The 27,637-nt window shown below is 31.9% G+C and overlaps 2 protein-coding genes across 2 annotated transcripts in view; one reads left to right on the top strand and one right to left on the bottom strand.

The window, feature by feature from the left end:
• LOC129907727 (apoptosis inhibitor 5 homolog) overlaps positions 1 to 24,136 on the top strand; it is a 47,807-nt gene extending 23,671 nt beyond the window's left edge. Inside the window, exons 5-9 of the mRNA XM_055984072.1 lie at positions 20,029 to 20,232; positions 20,291 to 20,491; positions 20,558 to 20,757; positions 23,529 to 23,715; positions 23,783 to 24,136. Coding sequence (XP_055840047.1) covers positions 20,029 to 20,232; positions 20,291 to 20,491; positions 20,558 to 20,757; positions 23,529 to 23,715; positions 23,783 to 24,028 — 1,038 coding nt within the window. The 3' untranslated portion in view covers positions 24,029 to 24,136. The remainder of the gene's footprint in view (positions 1 to 20,028; positions 20,233 to 20,290; positions 20,492 to 20,557; positions 20,758 to 23,528; positions 23,716 to 23,782) is intronic.
• On the bottom strand, positions 6,783 to 9,588 carry LOC129907726 (uncharacterized). The gene is made up of 3 exons (XM_055984071.1): positions 9,329 to 9,588; positions 8,307 to 9,026; positions 6,783 to 8,075 (listed from the first exon to the last, which is right to left on the bottom strand). The coding sequence occupies exons 2-3, from the start codon at positions 9,013 to 9,015 to the stop codon at positions 6,910 to 6,912; spliced, it is 1,875 nt and encodes a 624-aa protein (XP_055840046.1). The 5' UTR covers positions 9,016 to 9,026; positions 9,329 to 9,588; the 3' UTR covers positions 6,783 to 6,909.
• Positions 24,137 to 27,637: the final 3,501 nt, after the last annotated feature.

Below are 27,637 nucleotides of genomic sequence, written 5' to 3'. Positions count from 1 at the left end.
GTTTTAACTTTTTCTGTACACTTTACTTTCTATGCTTATTATTGTTTATAAGTTTTTTTTTTTTTCTTCGAATAACTCTACTGACTTCCGCGCTGTATGGTATTCACTTAACAACTGAAACAAAAAAGGCAGAATGCAGAGAGCGAGAGGTAGCTGCTGCACGGTTGCTACCTAGCATGAACCTATACTATGACACATGTATGTGTTATTTTCTTTCTCTGTTTTATTATGTATATATTTTGTGTGTGCACTTAATTGTATTTATGTGACGATCTAGTGCAACGGATTCTATGCAGGATCGTTACTTTTTCGAATATTTGTTTTATGCGCGAGTTAACTTTATCCGGCTCGAAGGACCAATGTATAATTTTGGACTGTTAATTTCCATAAATAACGAAATAAGAAGACAACACTTTTAGAGTCGGGAAACCAAGATGGAAAAAACCCGACTATAGCAATAATTTTATTTATAATCAAAATCGTTACATAAGGATTCTATATTCTGTACGTTTCTTAATTTAATCACATTATATATTCTATATTCTGTACGTTAAGATTTATTCTACTTCATATAACTTTATACAACTTTTTATTTTATAATAAAAACTCGACCGACATGCTTAATACGTCTAATCTGTCACGAGTTCCTCAAAAATGGAAAGACCTTCATTCGTTCGGATTGTAGGTTGTGGAATATTAACAATGGATGTATTGAAAATAGATGTCGGGGGATAGATTTGCGCCGGAATGTCATCAATTTTGGAGGAGGTGGTTTTCAGTTCATGGGATATTTCCCCCATAGAAATTCGCGTAGCAGCAATATCATTGCTCATATCGCTAAGAATAAGATTGAGGTCGGAACTTTTTCGCGAGGGGCCTTGGAGGTGTATGTCGAGGTCGGTCCGTATAGAATTTATTCCCGACAAAATATTTTTGACCGAGATTTGCAAATCTTCACGGAGAGAGTCAAAAGATTTCAACGGAATGGCGTTAGTCGTAGAATGTTTTGTCACTTTCCTAGATTCATTCTTGAATTGTTTTAGATCGTTCAAGGAATTGTTAATTGCTGATAATTGCTTAGTCAAATTATCGTGACTTTTTTTTATCAAAGTTTATAAGCTCGATATTGCGGTATCTAGTTCGTTGTATTGTTTTACCAGCCCATCAATTTTGAAATTATCGTTGGCAATTTGTGTGCGTTTATGATTCAAATCAGAAATTGACTCATTCACTGTATCATTGGCACATTTAATCGCAAGAAGAATGTGGGACAACGAAATATTCTTGCAGTCATCACAATAAAACACAAACCTGGAAGTAATTAAGCGCCACCCTTTTGCTGACTAAGATGCATTTGGGATGATACAATGTTACAGGGCTAACAATTTAGAAGTGCAAATTATGTTGTGATACACTTATTTGACACTGATTGAAATTGGTGGGAAAATTAAAAGTAGAATTTTAGCAATTTTAAAAGAAAAGGGTAAAGTTGGAGCAAAACAAAAGCACGTCCGTACTCGGCGACGATTGGAGAAGTAGTTGTTCTTTTTTTTTTTGTTTTCCTGACTCTTTTGACCTTTTTCTATTCGGTCCGTCTTTTCTCAGGTTTCTCAAGATGTGGTGAAGTTCTTCGATAATATTAGTCAGATTTTCCATAAGTTTTTTGATACATAATAATTTTAAAGAATACATATGTATATTAAAAAAAAATTTTTATTTTTATATATTTTTTTTTTTTTTTACACAGATATTCGTCTGCCTATAATATTATTTTTTATGATTTCTTTTTTTTACAATATTATTTAATTTTCTCTTAATTGTCCTGTGGACGTATTTTAAGAAGAATATTATTATTATTATAACTAATAAAATTGATCTAAAGTCTATTTCATAGTTAGATTTTTCATTAAGTTTATTCAATTGAGGTCCGTTGTTGTTCACAACTACCTCTTCTATTTTCGATTGTCCTTTACCCATTATTTAGATACGCTTTTTGTGTTCTCTACCATTTTCTCAAATAGGTTATGGAACTCCTTTTCGTCTTGTTGTCTTTGTCTTTTTTTCTTCTGCCTTCTCTTTTAGATATTTTTGTCTTCCTTCTGTAGATAGGCCAGGTATGTTTGCTAGTCTATACAGCTCGATGTGGTGTTGTTTAAGCTTCACCTGCTTTCCCCCTCTTTTGCTTACTGGTGGAATGTTTGCTTCAGGTGTCCGTTTTATGCTGTTTCATCTTTTATAATCCTCTATACTGATAGGTTTTGGTCCTTCACACCAGCATGCACTCGAAATCGGCATAGACTGCGAAGGGGGGTACCTCCATAGATCTTTCGTAATGCTCAAATTTAAGGATATTGGCATCTTCCTTCGGTAGTTCAGTTACTGTTTTGTTGCATTCTCTTTGATGTTGTTGAAATGCGCTCTTTCCGTGTAAGCACAGGCAAGAATTGCACATTCTTATAGAATGGTTCCCATGATTTGCTTGCATGCTGATCAGTCTTGAAATATTTTTTATCCAGATGAAGTGACTGCGAATAGCCAGCCTCTTGAATGAACAGCAGATTTATATGGTTCTCCTTGACGTTCTTTGTGCTATGGTAAGATCCAACAACTTTACATTTGTCTCCGATATTTTTCGGCTCTCAATGCTAAAGACCTTAACACTTATCCTCGGGTTGAGCTCTTCGAAGAGCGATACATCTTCCAGCTTCAAGGGGAAAGTCAGATTTGTAAAGTTGAGCTGAAGTCCATTGGGTAAATTTATGAAGTCATCGGATATTTCGTTATTATTTTGAATATTAATACATGCCTTTTTTTATTCTATACAGCTTGGCAGCTTAATATAGCTTGACCCTCTCAATGGTTTATATTCGTTAATATTGATTTCTAAGTCTTTGATGCAAAAAAGGCTCCACCCAGAGCTTTGGGACTCAAACACTTCCATTTTTTTTTCATCAATACTCTCAAATAGCTTACAAAAAATTTCTTCAATATCCTGTCCATCCAAAGCTATTACCATAGGGGTTTTAAAGGACTAAATGCTTAAATCAGCATGCTCTTCTCCTCCAGATAGCATCGAGTATTTAATGAACTCGGCAAACAATTCAATGCTGAATTTAACACTCTCTTTGCTCTGAGCATAAAATCTTGAATTAGATTCAATACATCTGGCTTACATTTGTCCAAAAAAACTTTAATGTTTAAAACATCTTCAAGTTTGTTTTCCAACATGAATGTTTCAACATTTCCTCCAAAGCATTGGCGCGAGTTTCCACATCCATTTGACAAGCGTCGCATTTGCGTTTTTCGATGAGCAATGAGGTCTATCATCAATGGATTTTCTCTTGTTGGATACATGCTGAGCGTTTCCGGTGTTGCTCGCAACGATCTCACTTCCACCTTCAATGTTGCTATTAGAAAAATGCACTTGCCTAGTATGTCTAAACATGACATCCTTCCGTGAAAACATCGCTTGGCACTGTGGGAATTCACAGGACCAATGCTATTCGCTTCATGTAGTTTAACAAATAACTAAATAAATAAAACAAATTACTAAATAACGACAACCAACGCCGCCGTGCGTCGGGCTGAAGCATCATTGCGATTTTACTTGATGTATCCAAGCGATTTTTTCCTCCTTGCAATTTTTTCACCGATGCATCACGATGATGTACTAAAATCCTTTAAAATGAAAAAGTGTACATACCACTACTATATCCGTTTTTAAATGACGTGCGTGGCCATGTTTACGGCTTTCTTGAATATTTGTTCCACTTTAATTCCAAATAAAAATATTTGAGTAAACGTCCAAACCATCATACTCTCTGCTGGGTAGATGAGGTCAAGAACGTAAAACAGAAAAAAACATGTTTCAAAAGCTTCGAATGGATCCTCAAAGTAATATTTTTTATCCAGAAGCGTAACGTAGGCGTTAAGCTTTTTGGTGGGATCTCCTAATACCACAATTCTTTTATATCAGATTATATGAGATTAATAAGGTTGTCATGTTGGACTTTATAATTTATGCAACCGTCACTTGGTAATTTTTTTTCATATGATATTGGTAATTTCTCGTGTTATTGAATGTTTTGACATTTCTCATAGCTGCACATTTTTATTTAGAGAATATGAAAACACAATAATTAGAAAATACGCTTTATTTTCAAGATGAAGGTTTTCCTATTAGTCGGAGAGGCGACCGTCGAGTTACTTAGCTCATAAGGTTAGAGGTTAAAATTGGTGTCAAATGAAAGATAAATTGATACTGAAAATAAAAAAATAGGGTTGCCACTTCTAAAATGGGAACTTCCATGTGGCAACCCTATTTGAAAGGAAAAATTGTCACATAACTAATACATTCATATCTTTGTTATTTGGCCAGATAAAAGTTTTTTTTTAAATGCCAAACGAAAGTCAAAATATTAAAAAAAAATAATAAAATAATATAAAGAACGTAACCCTACAAATGTGGCAACCCCATTCAAATGAATACAACACTGACAAAAATCTTCTTTGCAGAAAACAGTATAACTTTTTATGCACTAGAAAGCTAAACTATACGCCATATTTTAGATAATACTCCCTTCTATCTAAAAAATGTCGGGTGCCACCTCGCAAATGCAGACAAGTACTCGGCAACCCTACTCAAATGCTAAAAAACGCAAAAATCACTTGTTTTTTGGCCAAAGTGTATAATATTTGACCGAGTTAAAGGCTGTAAAATACATCATGTTTAGCTAAGACTCTCTTCTATCTAAAAAATGTCGGGTGCCACCCCGCAAATGTAGACAAGTACTCGGCAACCCTACTCAAATGCTAAAAAACCCAAAAATCACTTGTTTTTTGGCCAAAGTGTATAATATTGGCTAGAGTTAAAGGCTATAAAATACATCCTGTATAGCTTAGACTCTCTTCTATCTAAAAAATGTCGGGTGCCACCCCGCAAATGTAGACAAGTACTCGGCAACCCTACTCAAATGCTAAAAAACCCAAAAATCACTTGTTTTTTGGGCAAAGTGTATAATATTTGATCGAGTTAAAGGCTGTAAAATACATTATGTTTAGCTTAGACTCTCTTCTATCTAAAAAATGTCGGGTGCCATCCCGCAAATGTAGACAAGTACTCGGCAACCCTACTCAAATGCTAAAAAACCCAAAAATCACTTGTTTTTTGGGCAAAGTGTATAATATTTGATCGAGTTAAAGACTATAAAATACATCATGTTTAGCTAAGACTCCCTTCTATCTAAAAAATGTCGGGTGCCACCTCGCAAATGCAGACAAGTACTCGGCAACCCTACTCAAATGCTAAAAAACCCAAAAATCACTTGTTTTTTGGGCAAAGTGTATAATATTTGATCGAGTTAAAGGCTGTAAAATACATTATGTTTAGCTTAGACTCTCTTCTATCTAAAAAATGTCGGGTGCCACCCCACAAATGCAGACAAGTACTCGGCAACCCGAGTACTTGTCTGCATTTGCGGGGAGGCACCCGACATTTTTTAGATAGAAGAGAGTCTTAGCTAAACATGATGTATTTTACAGCCTTTAACTCGATCAAATATTATACACTTTGGCCAAAAAACAAGTGGTTTCTGCGTTTTTTAGCATTTGAGTAGGGTTGCCGAGTACTTGTCTACATTTGCGGGGTGGCACCCGACATTTTTTAGATAGAAGAGAGTCTAAGCTATACAGGATGTATTTTATAGCCTTTAACTCTATCCAATATTATACACTTTGGCCAAAAAACAAGTGATTTTTGGGTTTTTTAGCATTTGAGTAGGGTTGCCGAGTACTTGTATACATTTGCGGGGTGGCACCCGACATTTTTTAGATAGAAGAGAGTCTAAGCTAAACATGATGTATTTTACAGCCTTTAACTCGATCAAATATTATACACTTTGGCCAAAAAACAAGTGATTTTTGGGTTTTTTAGCATTTGAGTAGGGTTGCCGAGTACTTGTCTACATTTGCGGGGTGGCACCCGACATTTTTTAGATAGAAGAGAGTCTAAGCTAAACATAATGTATTTTACAGCCTTTAACTCGATCAAATATTATACACTTTGGCCAAAAAACAAGTGATTTTTGCGTTTTTTAGCATTTGAGTAGGGTTGCCGAGTACTTGTCTGCATTTGCGAGGTGGCACCCGACATTTTTTAAATAGAAGGGAGTATTATCTAAAATATAGTGTTTAGTTTAGCTTTCTAGTGCATAAAAAGTTATACTGTTTTGTTCAAAGAAGATTTTTGTCAGTGTTGTTTTCATTTGGATGGGGTTGCCACATTTGTAGGGTCACGTCCTTTATATTATTTTATTATTTTTTTTTTATTATTTTGGCTTTCGTTTGGCTTTTCAAATTTTTTTTTATCTGGCCAAACAACAAAGATATGAATGTATTAGTTATGTGACAATTTTTCCTTTCAAATAGGGTTGCCACATGGAAGTTCCCATTTTAGAAGTGGCAACCCTATTTTTTTATTTTCAGTATCAATTTATCTTTCATTTGACACTAATTTTAACCTCTAACCTTATAAGCTAAGTAACTCGACGGTCGCCGCTTGGACTATATTGTACACTTAATAATTTCTCACCGTCACTTGTTAATTTTTTTTCATATGATATTGGTAATTTCTCGTATTCTCGGCTAACGTACACAACATTCCATTTTAAATATAAGAAACGAACTATTTTATTGAAGTAAATTTAAACTACATTACAGCTATGTCTTATGTCTACCTTACTTCTACAGATAAGAATATTTACATAGATAACAAACTGGATAACGGCGCACAGTGGTTCCATTTGTATGGGAAGTGCGGTCAAAACTCTAAATTTAACTAAAACTGATGGAAACTAAATTAAATTATTAAAAAACTAATTTTTTACATAAATTATTTTATTTTTAATAGAATTACAACAATAAATTTAAAATCTCCTTGGATAGAGTCGATTTTTGATTTTTTTTAAAATTTCTTTCGTTAGAAAGCAATGGGTCCGAAGTTAATAATAGCCTATTTAACAAATCCGTGTTTGTTGACGTCCTTGATGTTTTTCGGGTGTTTTTCGAACGGAAAAACTTCACATCTTTGTTTTTGGCTTCAGCTGCCTCCTCCGTAAATTGCCCTATAGGCAATATTGAATGTTTTACTATTTGGCCGCCATGTATTAAAACCTTGTGCACTGAAGCTGGCAATGGGTACCAAGGATACTCCGCAACAATTTCTCTGGCTGTTTCTTGAGTGTATTCCTGGAATATCTCAGCATTTATTGCAAAACAGCTTGCCAAAGTTTTCAAAATTACAGCACATCTTTCTATTACTGACTGTTTTACTCCAGTTATTTGGGAAGATACAGATGGGTTCGCGAAAAATCTGCGGGCAGTATTTCCATCATTGGAATTGCCTCCACCTTGTTTTGGCTTGTCGACTATCAACCCAATTTGCCTGAATTCTCCTTGGATACGTTTTTTTTGTGCGTCCATAAGAGGCTTTTCAACACTTCCCGTACGCCATTTTTTAAAGTCCAACCTATAGGCTAAATGAATGAAGAACTCAAAAAACCTTATCCATGCATGGAGTGGAGATATGCCGAAATCTAAGAAATCTTCATTTATCGTTCTTTCTAACGAGCTTTCAATGTCGTTCATATTGGAAGGTTTTGCTCCACAAATATAACAAACTTGTTGTGAAGCCGTATGAGACAAAGCGTTGCATACCTTACCGTCAACCATTGTCAGTTTAAGTATATGCTTTACTCTGATAAAACGGTCGGATATCTTTATAACTGTTTCATTCAGTTCATTTATTTGGGTCTGTATATACTCTTGCTCAGTTCGGCTCAAGTCTGCCGTTTCTTTTTTCAATTGAAAACGTATTGGTCGACAGTATCGAGTTGATCCTGGCCGAGGATTATGCCATACAATTTTCTTTTCAGAACCCATTTGCGAATAAAGTTGTATTGGAACATATGAAGTTATAAACATGTCCGAATCGCTGAATTCGCCGGATATTCTTTGCTTGTACTCAGACTGTCCACTGCTTCCATCAAAGCCCCATTTGCCGATTAGAGTAAGATGACCTATATCAAGAATTCATTAAGCCACAATGAAATTATATTTTTAAAAAGACGAACACAATTTTTTTCTACCTCATGTGGTTTTATTCAGACGAGCGACACTATATATTGGCAACTAAAGTTATCGGTTGCAACAAACATCACGAAACACTTTTTCTATTAACACAGCTAAAAAATGAAGGGACAAGTTTTACAACATAACACAAAACTTTGTTTTTTAAATTTTTTTATTACCGAAATCATTCTCCAAATTTTCAAAAATTTCTTGTTGAGATTCTACGATGCGTTCAGCTGTATGATTAAGAAGCCCTTGAAGCGAAACTTCAGCCAATGAATCCGTTATTTTAATTGTTTGAAGTTCTGGGTAACAATCTTGTTTGGCTTTAAGAACTTTAACGTAGCTTGGAAAAACATCGACTTCAGTTTTTTGGTTTACCAAGTTCCTGATGACTTGGTACTGATGTTTTGACAATTTTGCCTCAACCAAAAGCTTCAAAGCATCATTCGTGTCAAGTTGTTTAATTTGAATATTTTCTTTGGACTGACATTTTTTCAAAGCACAAGCGATATCTTCATCTACGATGTCAACGATCTCTGCAATACGTCTCCTTTTTGTCCTTGATGAGCTTTCCAAAAATGGCTTTTTTGGTCTGCCATGAGGTTTTTGTGAGATATTCTCATCTTGTTGTTCTTGTACAGCACTAAAATCTTCCTCGACATCAAGCCAAGCACTGTTTTTAGATAAAAGTACGTTTTTCTTCTTTGAGCAGGCCTCCCACCTTCTTTGAAAGCATTTACAAAGATTAAGTATCTTTTTCTTAGCTTGCAAATCTTCAATTTTATGAGTTTGCTTAAAAACCGTCCAAGTTTCGTTGGCTTTTGCAGCACTGCCAACTTTTTTAGCCGAGTACCAAATATTAAAAATATCGATTCGCTTGGTCATATTGATTGAATCTAAAAAAAAAGTGGAAATCAGTGTTTTATAACGGGTCAAAATTTTTAGACGTGCGCCAATCTGCGCTCAATAAGTCATATATATTCTGAAAGAAGAAAAATAGCACTAAATTTTGATGTGTAAGAGATAACCGGCATTTAGCGGCATATGCTGTTTTTTTTCCTCAGAAAAACACGAAAAATGAGAAAAACACAAAAAATGGATAAGTTCTAATGCATGTACAAAAAAAAAAAAAAAAAACAAAATAAAAAAAAAACTATCAAAATGCCTTCATGATATATTTTTTTAATATTCCAATCACCTTTTTTCCAAAATTAACTTTAAACACTCTAAAAAATTGATTAATGCGAACTCGTATTTTCAGATATAATTTTTTTTCTAAACTGCGAAAAACTCTCAACTTCGTGACGCGACTGAGAACCAACAACTAATTATTAATGAGAAATCTTACTGTCACTTAGTTGTCCCGTTATCATAGATAATTACTGCATCAAAAATAAACAATTTGATAAACCTTAAAATTTTGACTTATGACCTATGGGAGGAACCACTGTGCGGCGGTGTGAAACAGAGAAATATTTGTTTATAACATGATCCACACAGATGTGAGTCATAAACCAGTCTTGTGTAGTTCTTCAACAACCATTCGCTAACTCATATTGGTATAAAATGAAACCAATGCAATAAAAAGAAGTATTTTTATATATATATATTTTTTTTTAAGTTTAAATTTATTTTAGTCTTTTATACAACAACAAAAGTTTCTTAATTCTTAATAAACGTTTTTCTATAATATAGCACTCAAAAGTATCGTAGCCCAATTTACAATCATTAGATGACCAACAGCAATTAGAGTAATGAAATCCGTTCACCGACTAATTGTAAATTGAGTTTTCAAATTGTTTGAGCATAACGATACAATTTAAAAATTCTTGATAATGTTCATCTAGAAAATCATGTTTGTAGAAAATTACAAATAGTTTTATATAATAACTCGAAATCCATTACTTCGTGTTCAGACTGTTCCAATTTGCCTTAATACTTGATGATGATTGGTCAAATTTTGTGCGTACGTTGCAAATGTGTATTTGAATAAAGGTCCAAACAGACGTGCTTTCGGCTGGATACATTATAATATGTAGTGCTTGGTACATATAAAAGCATTGCTCCACAGCATCGATTGGATTGTCGAAGGAATATTTTTTGTCCGTAAGCGTCACATATGCATTTAAGTTATTCAAAGCGCCGACAAAAACAATTCTTGGTTGCAGTCCGACTTTGTTTTCTAATAAGTTTCTTTCGAAATCGTCAGCTTTTCCCAGTGTCGTATTCTTGCACGCCACTTATTCTTGAAGTATTATTTCTGAAGGATGTTTCTTCTTGAGGAATTGTATGCCGGGTTCCTTAAGCGTCTGTTCTAACTCATCTACATACTCTATAATTTCTATTGTATTGAAGTATTATTTCTGAAGGATGTTTCTTCTTGAGGAATTGTATTGTTACTGGAGAATGTTATATTTTTAGGAATTATTTGTATATTCTCGATGCCGGGTTCCTTAAGAGTCTGTTCTAACTCATCTACATACTCTACAATTTCTATTGTAAGAGATGGCGAGCCTAATATTCTATAGTATCAAAAACTCACATTTAAGACACATCGTTGTGGATTGTTTCGATTGTGGCCATGTTTACGGCTTTCTTGAATTTTTGTTCCACTTTAATTCCAAATAAAAATATTTGAGTAAACGTCCGAACCATCATACTCTCTGCTGGGTAGATGAGGTCAAGAACGTAAAACAGAAAAAAACATGTTTCAAAAGCTTCCAATGTATCCCCAAAGTAATATTTTTTATCCAGAAGCGTAACGTAGGCATTAAGCTTTTTATCTCCTAATACCACAATTCTTTTATATCAGATTATATCAGATTAAGAAGGTTGTCATGTTGGACTTTATAATTTATGCAACCGTCACTTGTTGTTAATTTTTTTTTCATATGATATTGGTAATTTCTCGTACTATTCAATGATTTTTGACATTTCTTTAAAGTTGAATGATCAAAGTATTTGTAAAACATTGTTTTAGGAATCAGTGAACCAGCAGAGATATAATAGAGTTAACATTCCGAATTTCTCATTAAAGCCACGGCTTACCTTTGAAAGATACAGTCGTTTCATACTCTCCATAAAAGATAATGGATCATCTGTGATTCTAGGCTTTTCGCTAGAAATTGTCATAATCTGAATATTATTAAAAGATAATTTGCAGAAGGATATTACCTACATAATAATTACTTCGTGTTCAGACTGTTCCAAATTGCCTTAATACTTGATGATGATTGGTCAAATTTTGTGCCTACATTGAAAATGTGTATTTGAATAAAGGTCCACACAGACGTTGTATATTTTCGTACTGTATTCTGACAAATAACGAAATAAGAAAACGGACACTTTTAGAGTCGGGAAACCAAGATGGAAAAAACCCGACTATAGCAATAATTTTATTTATAATAAATATCGTTACATAAGGATTCTGTACTCTGTACGTTTCTTAATTTAATCACATTATATATTCTATATTCTATACGTTAAATCACATTATATATTCTATATTCTGTACGTTAAGATTAATTCTATTAAGTTCTATATCTTTTTATTCAACAATAAAACTCGACCGACATGCTCACTACTGATCTGTACCGGGTTATAGAGAGAACTGAACTAAACTACTTAAAAGTAATCAAAAAGGGGTAGAGTTACTAACATTAATACAAACCAAAATGGTAGACATTATTTTATAGAAATACAAATACAAATACGTTTACATTCTTTTGTATTGCATGTCGGTTCGATACAGACGTACTTTCGGCTGGATACATTATATGTAGTGCTTATTACATATAGAAGCATTGCTCCACATCATCGATTAGATTGTCGAAATCATATCGATTTAACCTGATAAAAAAAGTTTATAAGTTATTTTTTTTCCAATTAACTTATTATGCGACAAAGCCCAGTCAAAAAATTTGAAAATTCTTTAAAAAATAATAATAATGTTTAATGTTTATGAACCGCTAATGACCAAATTTTTTTAATATTTTACTGAGCTGTCTTCTTACATGTTGACATATTTAAAATTTACTTACTCCAATTTTGGATCATCTTCCAGTAAAATCTGTATTATAAGCTTACTAAGCTTGATTTTCTGTGAATTTTTCAAGACGCCATTCAGTTCAAATCGTTTAAGCAGGATAATGAAGTCTACGTGTTTGTATTGTTTGAGGACGTGTTCAGTTAATTATTTAAATGTTTTTACCTGAGCATTGATTTTGGTTATAACGTATTCTTGCACGCCACTTATTCTTAAAGTATTATTTCTGAAGGATGTTTCTTCTTGAGGAATTGTATTGTTACTGGAAAATGTTATATTTTTAGGAATTATTTGTATATTCTCGATGCCGGGTTACTTAAGAGTCTGTTCTAACTCATCTACATACTCTACAATTTCTATTGTAAGAGATGGCGAGCCTAATATTCTATAGCATCAATAACTCACATTTAAGACAAATCGTTGTGGATTGTTTCGATTGTGGCCATGTTTACGGCCTTCTTGAATTTTTGTTCCACTTTAATTCCAAATAAAAATATTTGAGTAAACGTCCGAACCATCATACTCTCTGCTGGGTAGTTGAGGTCAAGAACGTAAAACAGAAAAAAACATGTTTCAAAAGCTTCCAATGTATCCTCAAAGTAATATTTTTTATCCAGAAGCGTAACGTAGGCGTTAAGCTTTTTGGTGGGATCTCCTAATACCACAATTCTTTTATATAAGACTCAGGCGAAACGGAAACAAAAAAAATATTTCTTATTCTTTTCAACCATAGGCGTCTCTCAACTTTTATTCTTAGTAAAAATAATTTTTAGTAGATTAGAAATAATTGGGAACATAATTTGAAATTAACAAAAAAATAAATTAACACAAAAAAAAAAACCAAAAAAAAAATACGCAAAACAAAAGAAAAAATGTAACAAAAAAACGATTCCTTTTTGAGGCAATGAACAAAAAAAAAAAACAATTAGGATACCCTTTGTGGTACTAACTTAAATTTAAAAACAAAAAAAAAACGTCTTAAGAATTTTAAGAAAAAGTATATTTTAAACTTTACTTTGCTTTGACGCCAAAAAAAAAAAACAGGTTAAATAAGGGACAAACACAAACACTTAATTTTTGAACGATCCAATTATTTTTTGGAACTTAGGTTATTGGTGTGAACGGTTAATTTCTTTAGTTTAAGTTATTTTTCGTTTTGGGTATCAAGTCCAGCTTTGGTTGATTTTAATGTGTCGCCAAAATGCTAAAAGAACATAACCACAAGGTGCATTACGGTCTCTTGCTCGTTTCGTGTTTGTTCTTGTTATTTTTTCACACTATTTTATTTTTTATTACTTTTTGAGCAAGTTTACACAAGCTAATGAAGCTTTTTAATAATTTACGTTATCAATTTAATTAATTAAAAATTAAATTCAATTTGTATCCTGTATTTCGATCTGTCGTCTTACGTATTATTTTTTTATTTTGCGCAAACACACTCATTAACTTCGTGAAAATTGTTTTGGAACTTTACGTTTAAAAAATATTCCCGAGTTGTTATTTAAACAATAATTTACGAATTATTAATTTAATTTAATTAAACAATTTAGCAAAATACGACTGAAACTCGTATAAAGTGATTATTGAAATTTGTTTACAAATTATTTGTTATTTAACTCCATATTGTTTCTATCCTCTTTTAAAATAACACGGTATGAATTCAACTGTGGGAAATGTATTAAAAAAACCCACATTCATTATCTCCGTTTTAATAATTAATCACAATGTAAAGATTAAGATGTATATTTAATTTTAAATTACTTGTGGATATAGATTAAGCAAGCAGCTATATGTTTGCACTTTTTGCCACTGCCAGCTTTGCAGGAGCAAGTGCACGTCCATGAATGATAAAATGTATTAATGTTCTTTTATGTCAGTTCATTTGGCTTTGAGGTCAAATTGAGCAATTCATTTTTTTTTTTAAAGGATTCTTTTGACTTAACACTAGCTTTGTCCTCGTCTTCGACGACCTTTATTACTCGGCCTGTTTTCCAGCGCTGAGGAGGTGAGTTGCCCTCGATAAGAGTTTGCCCACGTAACCACTTGTATCGAGCTTGTACACCAAGCAGATACTCCTTGGACCACTTCTGCCAGAACTACTGCTTGCGCCAACATAGAAGCTGCCATCTTTTCAAGCAGCCCATTTGCCGATCCGGCACTAATTCTGCGAATATAAAAAAAAATTAAAGTCTTTTAAATATTACTATTTTGTATCTTTTTCAAATTTTTATAGGATTTTATGTGGATTACCACTTTAAACACGTTGGGCGCCAAAAAATTAACGATCAAATACTTTGACCTAGGAACTCAATTTTGTCTTTTCTATTAAAAAGATAGAAAGATCCTGGTTGAGATATATGTATAAACATAAGCGAAACTTAAATCTTTCAAATTTTACTTTATCCTATAAAATTGAATCTACGATATTATAGCCGATAAATACTATAAAGCGAAAAACGAGAAAACTTGTGGCGAGCGAAGAACGACGAAATAAAAAGCAGCGATTTTCCCCTAAGGGTTTTCAAACAAGAAGAGATTTTATTTAAGTTAAAAGCTTCTATTTATACAAACATTTTATTGCAGTTTTTAGAGAGAGAAGTTACGTTAGATTTTAAGTAACATTTTTGAGGCGAATTCAACAATAAATTATTATGGCGAATCGTATAAATTAAGCGCCAAATTCAAAAATAAATGTATTAAAAGTAGTAGATTCTATTCAAATTTAAGAGAGAGTAAGTTAATAATTCAAAGTTTAATTCAAAATTAAGTAAGTTCGGATGATTTGAGCTACAACACCAACTCTTGAAATGTTAAAGATGCGTTAGCCAGGATCCGTACGAGAGATAAAAATTATTATTATCATCTTCTCGTGAACATAATAATTCTGGAACGTTTCATTAGACTGACAAACTCTCCCTTCGGAAACTCTCTTCAGGGTATCAGTAAGGTTATACACTTCTAACACATTACAAAATTGAGTTTTCCAATGTGTAAAGCTTTGTCGATATTCAGGCAAAAGTTCTTTTAGTACTGAAATATTGCTGTGCCGACGCCGTTGGTAGTATTTTGTTTTTTTTTTTTTTTAAATTGTTCTATTTCTGCCTTCAAGATTTTTTTTCTTCGATCTGTAAGTCGAGTTCCTTTTAACAATGCAAAGTCTCTTTACCTTTGCCCCAAACGTTTATTTGTTTTGTCTTCTTTTTCTGCACCGCACGTCCGATCGGGATGATTCTCGTCTTCAAACTTCAAACTGAAACTAAAAAATTTCTCGATAGTGTGTTTATCTTTCTATTTTATCTTCCAGCAGCCTTTTACATTTATGATCTTTTTCTTTTATGCTTCTCTCCAGCTCAAAGTGAAAATTGTATTTTTCGCTTACACCAATTAATATTTTACGTTTAAATTTCTAATAAAAAAGTGATTTTTTATTTTTTACTTTGAAGATGAACCTCTTTGTTCGAATGCAATTTTTTTTAAGTTTGTTCTCTATTTTTTCATAAAATTCCAGAAAACCAGTTGATTTTTGATATAAAATTCAAGAATACAGAAAATTCATTGAGAAAGTTCTTAAATTATTTTATTGCATTTCATATTTTTTGATTTTTATTATAAAGTTTAAATTTAAGTCAAATGAACGAATAAATTGTTATTAGACATTTAAGCAACAGAACAACAAGTGCAGAAATATGTATGTCGTCGAAATTGGAATCACAAAAAGCAAAAAAGTATCAAAAAAATGAAACAAAAAATGTGTTTAAGACAACAATTGATATTTTAACAATGTTTTCTTCTTGTCACTTCTGAAACTGTTTGAAATGTGTTTTATGTGAAATATTATAAATCCAGACTACATCATATTAACAAGGTAAAAAGAAATTAAACAAAAACCAATTTTTTACTCCTTTGAAGACGCTTACTAAAAAGTTGACAAGTATTGGCCAAAAAAAAAATTAAAACCCCTAATGGAGACTTCGATATAGAATTATATCCCAATTCACCCTCAAGCTGATATTTATAAATCTTAAAACTGTTAAAAAAAAACATGTCCACTATGATTGTTTGCAAAAAAGAAACCTTTCATCGAATGATTGAGGCTATCTTTCTTGAAAACGATTGATCTTATTTGACCCAATAAGTTTTGTGAAAGCAGTTCTGAGCAAAAACAGGAATTCTCTCATAGAAATATGAATTTCCGGAACTCTTATAAGTCTTATCTTAACCCCTGGGACGATAAAAACCTTTGAGATCAAATACAGTAAATTTCTAAGAGAACAAATGCAGGATACTGAACATATCTAAATATCTGGAACGTAAATTACTTGGGCGACTAAGTAACTGGGTCAATAAATTCCTCGAACATTATATACCCGAACTCTGAAAAACTGGGACACTACATAATGACCTGGAATACCTTAGGTACATAATACTCGGGACAGTAAATTCTGAGCCACTAAGTACCTGGGACGCTGAAAACCTCCAGAACTAAATGCCTGGGACATTAAATACCTTAGACCCTAAAAAATATCTTGGACACCTGAGATACTGAGTACTCGGGATGGTAAACTTCAGGATCAAAAAAGCTTCTGGGATGGTAAATTCCTAAGAACCTTTGAAGCTGAAAACCTACGATATTAAAAAAAAACTGAAACAGTAAATTCGTTTGACACAAAATACTGGAACTCTAAATATCTTGGGTACCTAAGGTACTCGGGACAGTAAACAACTTCTGAGATTAAAAAATTCTAGAATATTAAATTCCTAGAACTGTATACATCTAGAACAAACAAAAATTTCTGGGACATTTAACACCTCAGATATTCAATACCTGGGACGCTAAAAACCTGCAAACCTATATACCACCTGAGGTACTGAGTATTCGGAATGGTAAACTTCGGGATCAAAAAGCTTCTGGGATGGTAAATTCCTGGGACAGTGAATTCCTAGGGCACTTAGTTCCTGAGAATCTGAAAACCTGCGATATTAAAACACTGGGACATAAATTCGTCGGCCAGAAAATACTGGAACTCTAAATATCTTGGATCCTCGAGGTACTCGGGACAGTAAACTTCTGAGATTAAAACAAAAATCCTGGGTACTAAATTCCTAGCTTGGGCACGATTGTGACCATGTATAAAGACATAATGATATACTACAATCAGCTTTAGAAGAAGAAATTTACCACAAGATCTATGTTCACAGCTTACATAACATTGAAATAATTTGATTCATTAATTTATTCAACAAAAGACCAATCTAATGTAACATCTGGGAAGTGATCTAAATAAATTGTCATAATATCAAAAGGCATAAGAATTTTCGAGATCAAATTCTAAACTATCGGAATGAATACTGTTTAATAAGGAAAACAAAAACACATTATAACAACAGGCAGTCACAGTTTTTAAGAAGAATGCAACAACATAATCAGAAAAACAAGTGATTTAAAACTAAAATTCAAATGAAACCCATAAAAAATTAAAAACAAGAAAAAAAAAATAAAAAAAAATAGAAGAAAGAAATAAAAAGAATAGAAAAAAGAAATAAAAAGAATAGAAAAAAGAAATAAAAAAGAATAGAAAAAAGAAATAAAAAAGAATAGAAAAAAGAAATAAAAAGAAAAGAAAAAATAAATAAAAAAATAAAAATAAATATAAAAAAAAAAATAAATGAAAAAAAGAAAGAAACACACAAAAAAAAAAAAAGAAATTAAATAAAAAGAAATAAAGTAAAAAAAGAAATAAAAAATAAAATGAAAACTCAAAATAAATAAAAATAAAAATAAAAAACAAGAAAAAAGTTAAAAAGTAAAAATATAAGTACAAATTGCTAAACTTTAAATTGGCGTGCCAAAGCACTTTTCTGTAATGAGTATTTTTATTGTAACGGGTTTCACACAAAATTCTGGATTTCCATTCAAAATCAGTGTGATTTTCTAATGTCACGCCCTGTTACATTTGACTTCCAGTTAGATTGTGACAGAGTTACATATATACATTTTCATTAATATAATTTATTAACAAATTTCAAAAACATTCTTCACTAAGTGTTTAAGCCTTTAAATACTTCACTGAGTAAAAAAGTTCAATAATTATGATTAAAAAAAATCATAGATCTGTGTCACACCCGTTATAATGAAAATACCCAAATGTTATTCATAAAATTGATTAAGAAGATGGTATTGTATTTGATTAAATTTATTATCTTATATAAACTTCTTGAAAGTTATTTAATTATATTAAAAAAAGGTGAAACAGGCATTTTTTTACTTACCAATGTGAAAGACACACACAAAAATAAAAAAATAATAAAGAAAAACAAAATGCAAAAAAAAAAAATAACAAAAATACTGGAAAATCAATTTTAAAAAATATATATTAAAAGAAATAAAAAAAAAATAAAAAAAAATAAAAAAAAAAAATAAAAAAAAAATAAAAAAAAATAAAAATAAAATAAAAAGAAATCATTTTTCAAAGAACAAATTAAATAAAAATTAAAAAAACATTAATAATGTAAACATTGGCCTATTTTTATGCAATTATTGTAAAAAAATATTGAAGTGTTGAAGAATACAAGACCTTTCTCAACGATTGCGTTCAATATTTTATAAAAATAGGATTTTGTAAAATTATCTGGTTTTCAGGATTTAATGAAATTTGTATTACTATTAAAAAAAATACCGTTGGTGCTACACTTTCGAAAGAGTTTCATTTTTTAAGAATAAACGTATTTTCAAAAAAAAAAAAAAAACAGTAATTAAAAAAAAACAAACAACTTCAATCTTTTTTGCTTCTTTTAGGGCCAGTTGTACAAACGTGGTTCACGTTTGAACTCGGTTCAACTCATTTGCAGTGTTGTACAATCGAGGTTCAGGTCTTAACCCACTGCTGAACCACGATCAGAAGTTACCCACCGATATTGGTTGGTTAGCAGTGGTTCAGCCATGGATCAGATGATTTTTAGTGGAAAAAAATGTTGCTTTCTCACTTTAATCTGAATTTTTTGACAGTTCGGCTAAAAGGTGGTGGAAATGAATGTGGTTCTCCCAAATGATTGAGGTGTTTTTTTTATTTGTTTTTCCATGTTTTTGTGATGCTAAATAATAAATAAAATAATAACACGGCTTTTACCAGCTTAATTTATTTTTTTAATACTTTATTAGTTTTTTTTCTTATAAATATATACAATTTTCTGCCCAAAAAAAAAAAAACAAAAATAAATAAACAATATAAACAGGCACCCAAGAATCCTCATCCTCCTGATTAGTCCACTAATGAATGCATAATCCGGCCGCCATTAGATTAGAAGGGGCAAAACAACTAGTTTCACTAATATTATGCTTTATTTTTGTGTATTTTATTGCCAATTACAATTAATAGATGAGGTTTTAGTTAAATTAAGAAGACGAAACATTTTCACGCACTTGTGCTTTATAAAATAAGGAAAACTGACAGTGACATTAGGTATATATATATTAAAATTTTCTTGTATATAAACCTGAACTGGGGTTCAGCTGACTCACTTGATCCACAACTGTACAACCCACTCAAAGTTGAACCTGGTTCAACTCGAGTTCAGCTGATCCGTGGGTTAACCCTCAATTTGTACAACTGGCCCTTAATCTAGGTTACATTCCAATGTAAATTAATATCAATAAAACCATAGGTGAATTACTTTCTTTTTAAATAGTTTGGATTTTATTAAGAATTTTTTAACTCAGATCTTGAGTAGCCGTTCTTCTTTTGTGATTTAGTGTCGTATAGGTTCTTTTCTACCCCAAAAACAACAACCCCACCCCCTTCTTCCAAGTCCATTTTTCAACAATTTATTAACCGACTCAATTTTTCCCATTTCAGGATGTAAGCGCTGACGAATTTCATTTGTGTATGAATATATTAGGAGCCACAAAACTTGGCACTACCGTCACCGGACACACCGAATTAGTAAATTTGGCAACAGAACAAGCTGAACTTGGAGCCGATATTGATGCCATTACAATTGAAGATGAAATTGTCGAACGTTTTATTCAATGTGCAACGCATGCTATGCCATATTTTTCGGTAAGTTTTTACAAACATAAAACAATCAACAAATTTTAATTAATTTTTTTTTCTTAAGTCTCAAATCAAATCAACACAATTTGTAGTTTTTGTATGTGACAAATTACTTCCATTAAGTACATGGAATATGATTGCAACAGCTGTACAACAGGATCAAGTTCAATTGCGTTTATTGAAAGTATTTGCTGAGATGTGTGCATATTGCGATACATTAGAAAATGCATCAACAAGAATTGATGCTGTTTATACTATTTTAAGGGTAAATTAAAGATTTTTTCTTTAATTTGAACTTTGAATTAACTTTTATTTTTTTTGTAATTAATAGGAATATATGCCATTACCATCATTAACAGATGATGATTTAGCTACACCACCATCATTCCAATTTTCTCATGCTGAATGTCTTTTATATGCATTGCATATGTTAGGTAGAAAGAATCCAGATGGTTTGGCATTTGTCAACGATCCAGAGAAATTAAAAGATTTTCGATCAAGATTACAATATTTGGCACGAGGAACACAAGGGTAAGTTTGTATAATTTTGAAGTCATATTTAAATACAGTTGCCACTAAACTAGCGAAAATGCTTCTCGGGAACTACAACCGAGAGCGTTTCAAATCATGTATCAGTCTAAGTAGGAACAATCTCAGGTTAATCACTGGGCTCCTCACGGGCCACTGTAAGTTAAGAAGGCACCTACACCTACATATTTTGGGCTTTGTAAATAGTGCACCATGTAGATTCTGTAGCGAAAAAGAAGAAACACCAGATCACATCCTGGGTAGTTGCAATGCAATGAGGACAAATTGCACTCTTTGAAAATACTACAAATAATCAATTTCATGAAAGGAATTAGGTTAGAGGAGGAGCTATAAAATGTGGTACTAACTCATATAGCTTAAAAGGGGGGTACAATAGATCTTATAGGTCGCAGTACATCTTACACCCCAAATATCAATCAATAAATCAAACTGCAAATTCTAGTATCAAACATTTGTTCAAAGGATGTAAAGCTTAGATTTTGGTTTAAAAAACAATTTATAGACAGTTTTTCACAAGCTGCTGAAGAAAAAAAAAATATTTTTACTTTTGTATTTTTGCAAAAAGTGGTCAATGTAGGGCAATACAATTAAGAGGCAAGCATTTTTAAATATTTTTTATTTAAAATTTATTAATCTTGAGGTGACTTTTACAACATAAATATTAAAGATACAAATTCAAATATTTTATTTTCATGGAAGCATGGCAAATTTTGAGTTCTTCGGAAAAACTAGTGTTGAAAGTACATATTTTCTATTATAGTCCTGGAAAAAATCACGTATTAATTGATGATATAATTTCTATTTGAACAAAGAAAAAAAAGAAGAAGAAAAGAGAAGAAATTGAAAGTTGGTACAAATTTATCGAAAAATGTCGAAAAAGAGATGGAAAATTCTTGCCATTTTTGCATGAATTTTTACATTTTTTAAGTCCAATCTACTATTCCAAACTAGTATTTTTAGTTCAAATAGATGCTAATCAGAGAAAGTCTCCAAATAACTTTGATAACTTTTTGAGTAAAAACGCACACAAATGTGGAAAATGCTGCTTTGAAAAAAACGCGCTCAAAAGATTAAAAATACTTGTTGCACGGTCCCTGCTGTTTATAACCTAGTAGTGTGCGGGTAATACATCCATTTATTCTATCCGATTAAAAAGTTCTTTTCTTTTGACGAACTACTTGCTTGCTTTTGAACTTTTTAAAGAAATACATTTCTTTAAATCTAATTGTCCGTGACTTAAAGGCTAACCCACGACACCTAATGACTTATTGATTGACAATAAAAATCTTAGAGAGAGGCTTTGTGAATTTCTAGCAGTAGGTAGTATCCCTGGAAAAAAATGTCTTTTGTTTGAGGTAGTTAAAACTAGATTGATCAAAAGATTGCAAAAATTCAAACTTCATTGATTAGCAAATAAAGGTTCTTAAAGTATCAAATAGAAGAATGGAATGAATGTATCTCATTTAGTATTAAAATACAATTAAATTTGTTTATTTAAAACGTGTAAGGCACGTCGTTAAACCTTCTTGTCCACTGATCATCACTTATTCTGTTCCGAGCTGATCTAGTTTTCTGTTCATTGATGCTGTCTGAAACAGTTAAGAACATAATTTTCTGTTCTTGCTTTTGAATGAGAACAGTTTAGAACAGATTCGTGAGAACTATCAAGTCTCTAGTCGAGGATGTCATCTGCATCAACAATCTTATGCGACTTAAGTTTAACATTTTGGAGGTCGTGTATATGATTATTTTTAAACACATCGTTTAATTTCAATAAATTGTTTGGCAAATAATTTGCTCATTAGAGGGAAAATTTTTTTTCCAGATTCTCAGTTTATGAAGCCAATTAGTTAAATTCGTAAAAATAAAAATCTTTTTTAATTTTCATACATTTTCTTGCTTCATTTTTGAGTCTTACTTACTTACTTACTTAGGGTGAACAGCGCCGTAGGGCGGCTACAATCCGCTGTGGATTGAGGTCCCCTTCCACTTGGTCGGAGCATTGTTGTCCATGCGCTCCACGTGACCTAGCCATCTCAGGCGCTGCACCTGCACTCTCTTGGCTAAGTTAGCGTCCTTGTACAACCCGTAAAGCTCGTTGTTGTATCTTCTTCCCAATCACCATCAATACACACGGGACCAAAAATCGCACGAAGAACTTTTCTCTCGAAACAATCCAGGATGTTTTCATCCGCCTTTGTTAAAGTCCATGCTTTTGAACCATATAGCAGGACTGGGATTTTTTTGTCAGCCTGTTAAAATTGATTTTGATGCAGATTTTGCAAAAGCTCTCGTTTGCAATCCAGGATTCTTATTATCGATTTCGGACCGTAAAATACAGGAGATTCTTTCTTCAACCGCACTACAAAAAATGTGGAACGAGTTATATCCACCTACGTTATTCCAACACATTTTGAAACTCAGAACTTCAAAACTTATGTTCGTCGGTATCTCTTTTAAAATGCCTCCTAGTTTTCTAAACGCTCGTACTTACTCACTATTAAGGGTAGATTAACCCTTTGAGTGCATTGTTATTATAAAAAAAAGTCTATTGGGTTGGCATCACAAGAACCTTGAGATTTTTAAGTTCACCGATTGATTTGCTGCACTTGGCCTCCAAAAGTTCGCACCATTAAATTCGAAATCTATTGGTTATTATTCTTTTCGTTGTAGAATATTTATATCGGCTCACAACAAGCTATTTCATGGTCAGGAAACAAATTAATTAATTTATTTATTTTTTCTTCGTATAGATACATCAAGAAACTAGAAGAATCAGTCAAAGGAAAACCCACAGATGAACTCAAAACAGAAGAACATCAATTGAAATTGACCGCCCTCAAAACAACATCAAACATCAGCTCATTAATTCGTGATCTCTTCCATTCACCACCAAGCTTTAAAACAGAAATTCAACTCTCTTGGGTTACAAGGAAAAATGTAAGCAACTCTTTAAAAACAAATTAATAATTTTACTAATTTTTTTTTTTTTAATTTCTTTTTGTAGAATAAAATCAGTTCAAAAAGACATGCACCGATAACATTCGATGGCAAAGCCGAAAATGGAAACACAGATGACAAGAAACCACGATCAAGCTCCGACCAGAAAGTCTACGTCCCACCCTCTGGAAAATATTCGAATAAAGTGCAAAACTATGGACAAAACCGACAAAGGGCACGAAATGGATCAGGAGGCGGCGGCGGCGGAGGTGGCTACAGGAACAACAATCGTCGTTCATATAAAAAATACTAAAAGAAAAACAATAAACTGAACAGAAAGAAGATTGCTCGTGTTGTTGGGCAGGAAGATGGAGAGGAATTTACAAGTCAAGTAGAATAGAATGCGATACATGGAAAAATGTTTTCAGAGAAAAAAAAAAAACAGGAACAAAACTCTTTCAGAATTTTTCAAAAGGAATCTGTTCAAAAGGGTTGTCGCTAAACTCTTTTTTAAAGAAAAAACAAACAGACTAAACAAAAAGATACGTTGATAGTCATCAAAATCTCTAAAAAAACAAATCCAATCCAATTGAAGCAATTTATGGAAGACAATATAGAAAAAATCTAAAAGGTAAGATACAAATTCTATTTACTAACTTGTTGACTCTCTTTTTCAGCTACACCGGGTGCTCCTTCATTCATGGGATGAAATATTTTTCAACTAGCACTGAATCCTTAAACAAAAAATACGTCTTTAAACCTTATATCCCTCCTCACTTAAAAAAAACATAGAAACAAGAAAAAAATAACATAGAAAGATGCAACTCATTTTCGAGCAGATACTTTCAAAGTATTTTTGATCTTTTTTTTTCTTTCTTTAATTCTCTTATTATTTATATTTTTTTTTATTAAAAAAAAGAAAAAAAATCTATTGCAATAATGAATTTAGTATTAACGTAATTAATGTTAGCGATTTTGTTTCTCTAACACATTTGAGAGGATAATTAACGATATTTTTTTTAACTTCTTAATTTTATTTTAAATTTTATGAACTAAAAAAAAAAATGTAATTATATTACACAATAACAACAACAACCACAGGCAAACACATGGTAGGAAATTCGAAAATAAAAACTCTATATATTTTTTTCTTACCCAAAAGTGTTTTTTTGGAATCATCATCATTAATTTTTTGGTGAGAAAAGTTTTATTGAAATTACATTTTTTTTTAAATGTGCAAGGAGATATTTTACTTGGGCATTATTAAAAAATAGATTTTTTTTGTGTAGGAATTATTATATAAACAGTAATATAAACAATTGTGTAAAATATTATTCGATTCGATTTGATTGAAATAAAAGTCATCAAGTGACATACAAAAATAAATGATGTTTGTTGTTTTATTTTATTTTATATAACATTTGGAGATAACAACGTTGGGAAGATCAAAGGACCAGGTCCTTAAAGAGACTTCTACAGAAGAGAGTCAGCCTTATGATTATGATTCTCAGATTTATCATCGGTTCACCTTCTGCAGATATACACTTCGATAAGAAAAAATTGGCAATGAAATAAAAGGAAACAAATGTCCATTGGCAAAGTTTTTAAGCCAATGTAGAACAAAATTGATCCTTCGTCTTATTAATTGGTGTATCGAAAGGGGTGGGGAGGGGATGAAGTACAAAAATATTATTGGGACTACTGCTATGCAACTTCATTCGAAAGGACAATTGCACGTCGGCTGGCCCTCAGACCAAAAACGATGAGTCATAATCAGGGATAGGATGTTGTGGAATTTGCCTTTTTTTCTTGCTTAATCTTACGACATTATAGATTAAAAACAAACACGTTTCACGTCCCCCTCGTGCCAAATATATGTGTTTTATTTTGCCTTTTTTGCCTTTTCTTTCGTTATTACCTTTTTTGTCTTTTCCTATGTTTTTTTTACCTTTTTAGCGTTTTAAAGGTAATGCCTACACACAAAACACTCAAATATACAAACAAAAAGCTAACTTACTCAGTATATTACTTGCTCAATATATCTATTCTATATTAAAAATTCACTAATTACCACAAACAAAATTCGAATGAAAAGATCTACCTATGCACCTTGTTTTTCTGCTATTGCTACCATTTATTGTCTTCTACGTTCTATTGCGCGGCCGACAACCGACATGTATCAGAGTTCAAAAGCTAACTCACTCAATTTACAATACTCAATTTAAAGAAGTTCTCCAGATTTTGGACGTAATCAAGAGAGATTTGGAAGCCGCGAATGGGGCAGTCGCAAAAGATGTTTTTGAGAAATACAGATCAATTTTTTTTGGCAAATAAGGGACTCGAAAGAGTTGAACAAATAAATTGCGTAATACATTGGAACACAAATCCAGAAGTCGAAATACGGCATACGTACGTTAACGTATTGACGCTTTATGTCTCTATCATTTTCTTCTAATTAAATAGAGAAAGCGATAGTCAAAACGTTAACGAACGTATGCCGTAGTTCGACCCCAGAGCTCCCGGCAAATGTTGAAGTGGGCGATGTCGAGTTCTTTAATTGGGGTCCAGTCGTCTCTACAGATGTAGAGAGATATTTCAGCTCCTTTAGAGCACTCTTAAGTGACAATCGCAGGCGCTTGTTAACTGAAAATATAAAAAAAACTCATGATTGTTCAAAATTACTACAATTAATTTTTATATTTCATTCTTTTCTCAATAAATGCCTTTTTATGCCTTTTTGGGAGTTTTATTTTGCCTTTTTTTAAGTTTTTAGGTCCACAAGATCCTATCCCTGGTCATAATTATTTCATTGATATAGGGCAACCCTCAATTCGCTGTGGGAAAAAAGTTATAGACATAAATGTAGTAAAGAGTAAGAATAGGTTAGACATACATACAGTTTGAAAAAAACTAATCCTGAAAGCTTAAAAGTAAAATACGGTACGAACATTTTAAAGGCTCCAGCATCGTTCTTTAAAGATTGATGACTAACATTCAAAAATTAAAAAATGTCCAGAAACTTGTATTTATTTATTTTTTTTACTTGCGATATACATAGGTATAGGGCAAGTTTAGGGCTCGTTAAAAAAATCGGACTGGAGATAACAATCAGGCATGATATTACGATGATACAGATTGCGAAAAAAAGTGAGTCGCGCAATTTTGTCTGTTTGTCTTACCGTCTACACTAATGAAGCGATTTTCTTCAGACATTGTAGTTATGAGATTCCCTAGAGGCGAAATTGAAATTTTATTTTCAGGACCAAAAATAAAGATACATACATATGTACTTGTCATATGACGTAAATGGAAAAAGTTTGTTTATTTTTTTCAAAAACGGCTCTAACGATTTTGATTAAAATTAAATTAAAGTTATTTTTTTACGATGTTTATAAAAAGTGAAAGACCAGCTTATGGGCCTTCACAATTTGGTAGCTTGTTCATCCCGAATCCTTACCATTTTCAATCAAATGGAGTTCTTGTGAAAATGCAAATAACTCCTTTGTTAGTTCAATTTTGAAAATTTTTTTGAAACTTCAATAACTTAACTATAACAGGATAAGTTTTTAAAATAGTAAACCAGTGTCAAGCAATACAAATTATTTTTGAGGGTGCTGCATTGAAATAAAAGTAAGAAATTAAGTTATATTAATTGAAAGAACTATTAATTAATTTGTACAAATTAACCAATGTTTGAATGAAAGGTTTGTAAAAAAAAACAAAAATAAATTATAGGCATGGATAGCAAAATACTATTGTTTAAATTTTTTTATTTTATTTTCAAAAGAATTGCATTTGATCGAAAACCGTGAATATCCTTTTATTTTTGTTTTTTTTTTTTATACACACAAATGGGATTCAAAATAAGCATCATCTCATCTTAAAGTGCCTTATTTGACAGAGAAATGCCTTTTCTAAACCT

The sequence above is a fragment of the Episyrphus balteatus genome, chromosome 1, assembly GCF_945859705.1.
Source record: "Episyrphus balteatus chromosome 1, idEpiBalt1.1, whole genome shotgun sequence".
Lineage (NCBI taxonomy): Eukaryota > Metazoa > Arthropoda > Insecta > Diptera > Syrphidae > Episyrphus > Episyrphus balteatus.
Note: the sequence above shows the minus strand (reverse complement) of the source record. Positions and strands in the feature narration are given on the sequence as shown.